Source organism: Chrysoperla carnea, chromosome 4 (genome assembly GCF_905475395.1).
Source record: "Chrysoperla carnea chromosome 4, inChrCarn1.1, whole genome shotgun sequence".
Lineage (NCBI taxonomy): Eukaryota > Metazoa > Arthropoda > Insecta > Neuroptera > Chrysopidae > Chrysoperla > Chrysoperla carnea.
The window spans coordinates 38546673-38556082 of NC_058340.1; the positions used below are offsets into that span (position 1 = coordinate 38546673).

General features: G+C 30.9%; 2 protein-coding genes across 2 annotated transcripts; one reads left to right on the forward strand and one right to left on the reverse strand.

Annotated features, from left to right (window-relative positions):
• Nucleotides 1-1833: 1833 nt before the first annotated feature.
• LOC123298181 (opsin, ultraviolet-sensitive-like) lies at nucleotides 1834-4610 on the forward strand. Its single transcript, XM_044880110.1, has 4 exons — nucleotides 1834-1933; nucleotides 1992-2186; nucleotides 2344-2863; nucleotides 3588-4610. Exons 1-4 carry the CDS (start codon nucleotides 1893-1895, stop codon nucleotides 3978-3980), a joined length of 1149 nt encoding a protein of 382 aa, XP_044736045.1. The 5' UTR covers nucleotides 1834-1892; the 3' UTR covers nucleotides 3981-4610.
• Nucleotides 4611-6432: 1822 nt separating this feature from the next.
• On the reverse strand, nucleotides 6433-8371 carry LOC123298041 (glucose-fructose oxidoreductase domain-containing protein 1). The gene is made up of 2 exons (XM_044879915.1): nucleotides 7650-8371; nucleotides 6433-7093 (listed from the first exon to the last, which is right to left on the reverse strand). Exons 1-2 carry the CDS (start codon nucleotides 8293-8295, stop codon nucleotides 6564-6566), a joined length of 1176 nt encoding a protein of 391 aa, XP_044735850.1. The 5' UTR covers nucleotides 8296-8371; the 3' UTR covers nucleotides 6433-6563.
• Between the last annotated feature and the right edge of the window lie 1039 nt (nucleotides 8372-9410).

Here is a 9410-nt window from a genome sequence, read left to right on the forward strand (position 1 = left end):
AACTATTTGAAGATTGTAATTAGATAAAAGACGATGTAGAACATCGAACAAGTTTCAGACTTTTTGTACATATCTGCCTATATAAACAGTTCCAAATACCATGCGTAACCGTTTCTTCATTATCCATACATACTCTACCTATGAAATTATCAGAGATCTTCAAATTGTGTAAATAATTATAATGTCGGATCAAACGATCCACTAATCCTTCTCAACTCCAGATTAATTAATCTTAACCGAGCATATGGTAGACTGAACCTACCAATTTCGGACTCTAGATTATATTCACATTCGTTGTTTTGAAGTTTTATTCCTCCATTTTAACCATCTCTATTTGAAGAACTATTTTCTTTATTCTGAACCTACTCGACGTTTTTGTACGCAAATGATACTACTTGAATTTCATTCGCTAATAGTCAATTGTATCGTGGATTATTATATCAAAATTTGTAATTTTCAATGAATCGGTAGTTACAGGGTAGAAGGTCAATTTTGAGGAAATCGCTTACGAATATCGTTCATTCGAATATTAGAAGTATGATATACGCATGCATTTCTTTCAAAAAATTTTGGTTCTTGAAGAAGTTATCGAACAAAGTAAAAATATTATCAAAGATAATAAATGAGAACTCTAGGATATTTCGAAATAAATTTCGATTTTTTGCCCCAATTTCCTAGGTCAGTTTTTTGTATTTAATAAATACGTATTTCGACTACCAAGTAGTCATCATCAGTATGAATTAGCTAAGCGTAACTGCACACCAGTTCGCCACCAAATTAGCAACGAGTAACATAAGAGTAATTACGATTAGCTAATTCATACTGATGATGACTACTTGGTAGTCGAAATACGTATTTATAAAATACAAAAAACTGGTCTAGGAAATTGGGGCAAAAAACTGAAATTTATTTATATCGAACAAAGCTTAAAGAAATGGCGAAAGAATTTATATTAAAAATCCCTAAATAGGACTAATATTTTTACTTTCTGATGTGAATATGTCATACAAAGTTAAGATTAAGGTCGCAAACAATTGAAGAGCTTAGTGGATGAACATGTTAAGTGACATTTTTGAGGAAATCGAGATTTTCATGTGGATGAACATGTTATGCTCTCCTTTAAACATAGCATGTTTCCCCTTTTCGCTAACCTTTCAAATAAAGCTATTTTCAGTGGATGAAGTTGTTATGTCTTGCATAACTTGTTATGCAAGTTAAAAACTTTACAGCTGATTATCTCGATTCCACTTAATTGTCTCATAACATCTTCATCCACTAAGCTCTTCAATTGAAAAATTCAAAAAGGTAAGTATTTTCGATTTGGAGGTGATATATTGTACTCAAAAACTAAAGGTCAATCGACATAATGAGACATTATCGTTTATGTTAAAATCCGTAAGTCAATTTAACATCATTTAATAAAAAAATGGTACTTTAAATTTATCTTGGCATAAACAAACAAGAACAAGAGGAATCTACGGAAAAGAAACGTGTCTCCTGCAAAAAATTTCTACCTTTGCATAAGAAAAGCTTTTCTTTTTATTATAAGCTAGAAATTTTTAAAAGCTAAGAAAATTAAGTTAAAAATAGGTGATGCTGAGTGAAAAATGTTGAATTAGGTCATCATTTGAAACCATAATATACATAATTGGTATTAAAAAGGATTATTCTGATAACAAACATATCTTTAATATCAATTTCTAATCCAATAAAATATTCAATCCTCCATTTGATTATAATTAAATTGCTACGCTAAGAGAAAAATACAGTTAATTCAATTTGAATGAATCAATTTTTTATTAGAATCGTTTCACATATAAAAGCATGATTTGTAAAATTTTCATTGTCAGTGGACAACATTTGTTGTCTAGGGCTAACATCCAACCCCAACAATGGACCGGACGTGGGCAACTTTAAATTTAACTAAACCTAGGTATGTCTATAATATTTTTATTTGCAATTCGTTTATTAATATTGATTTGATTTTTTAGTGCTCTTCGGGCAGAGGAAGAATTACATTTACTAGGATGGAATGTTCCCCCAGAAGAACTCATTCATATCCCAGAACATTGGCTCACTTATCAAGAACCACCGGCATCCGTTAATTATTTGTTAGGCCTCCTGTACATTTTTTTCTTTTTTGCATCAATTATTGGCAATGGTTTGGTTATTTGGATATTTTCAAGGTATGTAATATTTTATGTATACCCAAAACTGTTCCTCTAAATTAGAATCTAAAATAATTGTATTTCACAAAACTTACATAAAAATCCAATCTAAAAACAAATTTTTTTAAATCAAATTGCGGGACACTAAAATAGTTAATTTTTCTTTATTTTCTAGTGCGAAAGCGTTACGGACTCCCTCTAATATGTTTGTAGTAAATTTAGCAATTTGTGATTTTATGATGATGTTGAAAGCTCCAATTTTTATTTACAACTCATTTAATCGAGGATTTGCAACGGGTCATCTTGGTTGCCAGATATTTGCCTTTATGGGATCGTTGAGTGGTATTGGAGCTGGTGCTACAAATGCCTGCATTGCATACGATCGGTATACAACAATTGCTAAACCTTTTGATGGCAAGATGACATCAACAAAGGCGCTAGTCATGATTATTGCTGTTTGGATGTATACGTTGCCATGGGGAATTTTACCATTATTAGAATTTTGGGGGCGTTTTGTGCCTGAAGGATATTTGACATCATGTACATTCGACTATTTAACTAAAACGTTTGACAATCAAATGTATGTTGGAGTGATATTCGTGTTTTCGTATGTTTTACCAATGTCTTTAATCATATATTACTATGGTCAAATTGTTAGCCATGTAATTGCCCATGAGAAGACACTTCGAGAACAGGTAAAAATTTTGATATTTAGTTTAAGGAATTCACCTGAAAATATTAATGGGCATTTAATGGTTCATAGAGTCGATTTTTTAAAAATATTTCTCGTTAGTTCATTTAAAAATATTAAACTTGACTGTATTAAATATTTTTCTATCTGTTACAACAAAGGTTTGTCGCTCGAATAAAAGACCTCTCGCTTAAAATCCAAAATGTATTTCGCAATAAAATAATTTTTTTGAGGTATTCTACTCATTGGCGAAGTTAATTGTTGCAAGGTTTCTGGCGGCAGATGTTCGCCAGGTCCTATTCTTTGTGCGAGGTTTTTATTCTTTGCGAATCTTGTTTCTTCTACACGTAATAATAATTCTTTGGGCGACCACTCTGCTCGCGATTGGTTCTATTAATTCAAAATAAACAATTTCGTTTAATAAAATAAAAACTTATGTGAAATTATTCAAAATTCATTGACTCTTTTAAAAATCAATCGATTAAACTTCAGAACGCGCGCATTGTAAAAGATTGTGAAATAATATCTAATACAGTAATTGTAACTTTTTATCGTAAATCAAATCTACGGCCATGTGAATCGAGGCTATTCATTCGATTTTGAGATCATTAAAAACTTTTATTTTATGTGAAAATGGTCTTTGAAGTGATCATAAACCCATTAATATTAACGGGACCCAGTAATATTTATTAAAAAACAAAAAATAATTTAAAAATTGTTTTTCTCAGGCTAAAAAAATGAACGTAGACTCCTTACGAAGTAATCAAAATCAACAATCACAATCAGTAGAAATACGAATCGCAAAAGCAGCTATCACAGTTTGTTTCATGTTCGTGGCGTCTTGGACACCATATGCCGTACTTGCTCTTATTGGAGCATTTGGTGATACAACTCTACTTACTCCAGGTGTAACGATGATTCCAGCTTGTGCTTGTAAATTTGTTGCATGTATAGATCCATACGTGTACGCTATCAGTCATCCAAGATACCGAATGGAATTACAAAAGAAATTACCATGGTTAGCTATAAAAGAATCTTGTGGTGATGATTCAACATCAACGACAACCGAATCAACAGCGGCAACTACACCGGCAACCCCAGCAGCGCCTGTAGCTACGTAAAAATTAAACGAATCTTATCAAATATAGGATATATTCCGATATATACTTTGTGTATTGATGTGTATAGCAGCTTTACAAAAATAAGCTGTAAATGTCGATTCTACAAAACGATTTTTGATCATCATTCATCAAAACAATCAATACTCGCTGTGTATATCGGCTAAATTCCATAATATAAGAATTATTTTTGCCAAAATTACTTACAACTAAATTCGTTTCAAATAGTTTCAGTTCCAACAAAAAAAGAAATTGAAAATTTTTATAAACGATATTTTATGACGACTTCGATTTTACTAAGGTATTAAACGATTTTTGAATATTTTAGAATAACTTTCAACCTTCCATTTTTATGTTAATTTTTGTTTATAGACAATCCATAGATGCTCACTGTATTTATCTCCATGTTCACTGTTCCTTTGTTTAGGGGCCTAATAATTATGAAGAACTTTGATTACGAGTATTCATTCTCCCCAATATAATGTTTGTGACCTTATGCGAGTTGTTTCAATTTTTAATGTTTAATGTGTCCTTTATTCAATTAAAGAATAATGAACAAGAGAAAAAAACATTGAACGTTTGTGGATCGCTTTAGATATTTTTTAAATTTTATTTAAAACTGGTAAAACTAAAAAATTCAAGCATAAATTTTTTTTGTATTTTATTTTTTTCCTTAACATAAATAAAATATATGTATAATAAATATTAATAAACAAATACATTTCAGCATTAAAAAATTGTTTTTAATTCTGATGAATAAAAAATACTGTTAATCATAAATGCCATAAAAACACAACCAATAATAGATGTTTAAAAAAATTATGCATAAAAGAGAGCTAGACTAAAAGATCATAAAAAGTAAAGTTTGTTCGCATTTGGTACAAAATGTCGAGATTAGTAACATTCTGAATATTTTGTAGCCAGTTATCATTTTTTCAAAAACCGCATCAACTCGTTATAAATCAACCAATTTTGACTCAAACCAACTTATTAGCGTTGGAATTGATGTAATACGGGTTGACTTAGATCAGGTTGGGGTGATTTCTTGTAGATAGTTGGTAGCTGGATTACAATGTAACTGAAATCACATAATGGCTACAATAAAAAACTTATTGAATGAGAACCAAAATTGGATAAATACAGGTTCCCTCAATACGAAGGAAAGTAAACGCCAGTTCAACCGTGTTCTTGTTTTTATCTTTATTTCGGTAATTAAAGGTTCGCCATTTATCGCCATGAAGTCGTATATTTGATAAAAGAACGGATTAAGGATAAGTTTTTTACTTTTAATTAGACTTCGCAATTAGTCCAAATAATGACATAAATGCTATTGAAAGTTAGAAAACTTTTCCCAGTAACCAAGAACGAAATTTGAGACACCCAATCCAAATTTTTGTCATTTACTGGTCCAGATTATACAAAATGTTAGATATAAGATATCTATTTGATAAGTAGCAAAAATGGAATGTTTTTCAAATGCAATATTATTATATAAATTTTATGCGCGTGCAAAATTGATCAAGTGCATTGCTAAATTTATTAAAAAATAAGCGCCCTGACTTACTTTTTATAGAATATACACATAAATTTTTTTAAACGTATGTGAAAATTTATAAAAAATTATTTTTTTTGGGTAATTTTATATGCCGGACACTTAAAATAAGCTGCGGAAACGCAGAGTTTTTTGTCAATTTATTAGCAAAAAAAGTATTGCAAATATATTGATTTTAAAGAAACATTTTTGGCCTAAAATTTTCCTTCTCTCTTCTTAGTCATCAGATAAGATTCATGAATTTCAACGTAGAAAAAACTCCCTTAAGTTCACCACCTAATCTGAAATAGTTCAAATAAACCCGATTGTCCTCTTAAGCAAATCGTAAAAATTCTATAAAAAAATTTCTGTAATCTATAAATTACGTCACACGATTTTCAAAATTTTTAGGCATGCTTATACGAATTTTTAGAAATTCTTATATGGTTTGACGCAAAGCCTACGCCTTCAGGAATTCTTATAGTGTGTTAAAAGCTAGAGTTTGTTTTTGTTTTCAAAAAATATTAAACTGTTGCAATTTTTAATCGTGTTATGGTTTTTAATAGGGTCACTAATGTGTGACATAATTTGTGGATGACTTCTTATGGTTTTCGAGGTACAAGCTTCGATTTATTTGAGCAAAACAACAGCTTAAAATAAACTTTAAAAGAAATCGTTATGAAATCACTTCGATATTTGAAAATTTTCAAAACGATTCGGTATTTGAAAACTTTCTCGTAAAACTAATAGCAATTTGAAGCATAAGCTTGAATTAGTCTCGAGAAATTAAATCAATTAAAATCATAAAGCAATTAATTTCTATATAGAAAATTTACAAAAATTAACTAAAGTCAAAATAAAATAAATATTTAAAATAACGAAGATGAATTGATTATAATTTAAATGCAAAAATATGGATGAAGTTTTAAAAACAATAAATAGTTATTATGTTTAAGGTTTTAGAAGTACGGGACGCAAATCGAAAAATATATAATTTAGTTTAAAAAAAACTTAAATTAACAGTCTCAAAAGTTTGATGTCGAAGCAAATACGTTTTAAGTCAATGATATCGTAGTTCTTCTTACTGCCGCACTTAATAACGGATTAGGATCGGGTTGTTCTTTTAAAATACTAACAATAGTCCATTCTCGATTTTGTGATGATTTTTTAACGGCCTCTAACACAGCTTGTACATACAAACCATCTTCAAAAGTTGCTGCTAATTGAACTGGTTCTTTCACCCAACCAGCTTGTTCACGAACCGGTAAGAATGCTTCTCTAAGAGCTCGTATCATTTTACATAAACCTTTAATGTATGGTCTAGGTATTACAGATACGGGTGTAGGACATTGTAAATCCTCTACATCTAAATATAAAACTTCTTCTGCACTTTTAATATCGTTATGTTTTCTACCAAAGAGATCCCCACCACGAACTGCTAGATGTCCACTTTTACCGCAAACAAGAACTTCTTGATGAAATCCGCTACCAGCTACGTGATTATTTAAAGTAGCTGTGACTAGAGTACCATTTGCAAGTTCCATTTGAAAAGAACAAAAATCCGGTGCTGATATATTACGAATACCTAAAGAAAATTTATTTAAATTAGATATAATTAAATGACCTAAAAAATATAAACATAATAATTTCTGATATGTCACTACAAATAGCTCCAAAAGAAACAATTCGCCCTACCGTCAACTCAACACTATTTGAATTTTTTAAATCGAATTTAGTTGTTTATAAACTATGCGCTGCGATTTGCGATTTGCCATGCGATTTGAATAAAACACAATATTTGTATGAATAAGATAATTTTGACGCAAAAATTCATTTGAGGATAAGACGAATAATTTGCGGGATGTGAGCGTTTTAAAGCGACATTACGAAAATTATTCGTCTAATGATGAAGTTAGCTTAATATTTATGTTTTTGGACTATAATTGTATTGTACCTTCAATATTCCGTCAGTAGACATTAGTCATAATTACTTTGTTCTTACTCTTTAGACCAGAATTCAATTCTTTAGAATGATCGATAGAAAAACAACCAGAAAGGAAATTAGAGACAACTAAAATCTCTCGAATACTTAAGATTAAAGATACTGTTTAACTTTTCTGAGTTTTGCAATTTTTTCGCACCTTTAATTTTGTTCGTTGTTTTCGTAAAAGCTCGAATAATTCCATGAACACGTACAGCTTTATGACCAACTAAATAAGTAACTAAATCGATAACATGGCTTCCAACTAATGTAAGTGTTCCTCCACCCATGGTTTCATCACATAACCAGTCAAAACAATCATTTAATAGAGATCCCATTTGGACTCGAATATCAATCAATGAGATTTCATTGATTGACCCCAGATAGCCTTCATGTATAGCTCGTCTCATTTGTGAAAATGCAGGTAAGAAACGTAAGGAATGATTAACTATTGATATTAACGATGGATAATACTGTGCCGCACAAACCATTTTCAATGCTTCGGATTGAGATAAACCAGCCGGTTTGTCACATACTACATGTTTACCAATACCCAATGCTTTAACCGCTATTTGGGCGTGCAAAACTGGAGCACATAATATAAAGATTAAATCGACATCTTTACGAAGTAGTACATCATCTATTTTATTTGTATAAAATGGTATTTGTAGCTCTTTTGATGTGTCGTGTGCTTCTTGTAATGTTCGTCCCCATAATGCTTCAATTTTAAAACCTTTTTCACGTAAAACAGGCACTAATACTTTCACAACCGCTCCTGTTCCAAATACACCGATTCCAGGCAGCATGTTTTCACAGCCAAATTTCTTTTGACATTTGTAATTATGAAACTACTGTCAATTTGACAATATTTTTGTATTTTTTATGATGTATACGTTTTTGTTCTGTAATGTTGGTAATACTTGGTAGTACCTTTTTTAGACTAAAAATCAGCCACCTGGTGATATTTATACAGAATTAAATAGTTGAAAATGATGGCACATGTACCATTTACAAAAAGGTTTGTAAGTTTGATTATGTCAATCCTCCTTGGAATAATCCAGAGACTATATCAGTAAACGATATATTCTCTGGAATAATCTATCTGGAGCTTTCGTGTGAATCACACGTACGATTGGTATACGCTCAGAGTCTCGCGGTTGGTGGAGTTCCCTACTTACTGCAAATCAGCGGCCAAAACCAAAGAGTTATAAGATAGAGGAGAGGTAGCGTATGCAGGCACATTGTAGGTACTTTGTACAACAATACAAGTGTTTCAGACTTCAATTTCTCTAGCTCTTTCGATTTTTGTAGAATTATGACTGCATCCAAGGCAAAGTAAGCGCCCTGTATTGTTCAACAAGTATTGGCACCCCATGTACCTTAAAAAAATGAGTTATTGATATATGCGACGACGGTACTAAACTGAATAATAACGAGCGCTCAATTCATCTACACTCAGCCAGTTAGTTTGTGATATAACGACTAAATGTTTTATACCATGATATATGAAATATATCATAGTATATTAAGTTTAGTCCCAAGTTTGTAACGCTTAGAAATACTGATGCTACGAACAAAAATTTTGGTACAGGTATTCATAAAATTACCTAATTAGTCCATTTCCGGTTGTATGTTTGGCCGTCTATCCGTCGACACGATAACTTAAAAAAGAAAAAAGATATCAAGCTGAAATTTTTATAGCGTGATTAGGACGTAATAAATGGGGTCGAGTTCGTAAATGAGCAACATAAGTCAATTGGGTCTTAAATGTAAAAAATGTTCCTTAAAAAAAAAATAAACAACTTTTGTCTGAAACATTTTTTTTTGTAAACATCACTGTTTAACCACGATGGTGTAAATTAGGTGCAAATTTTATAGTATGTAGTATATGGGAATATCAGTTATGAATGTGTGGCTATCT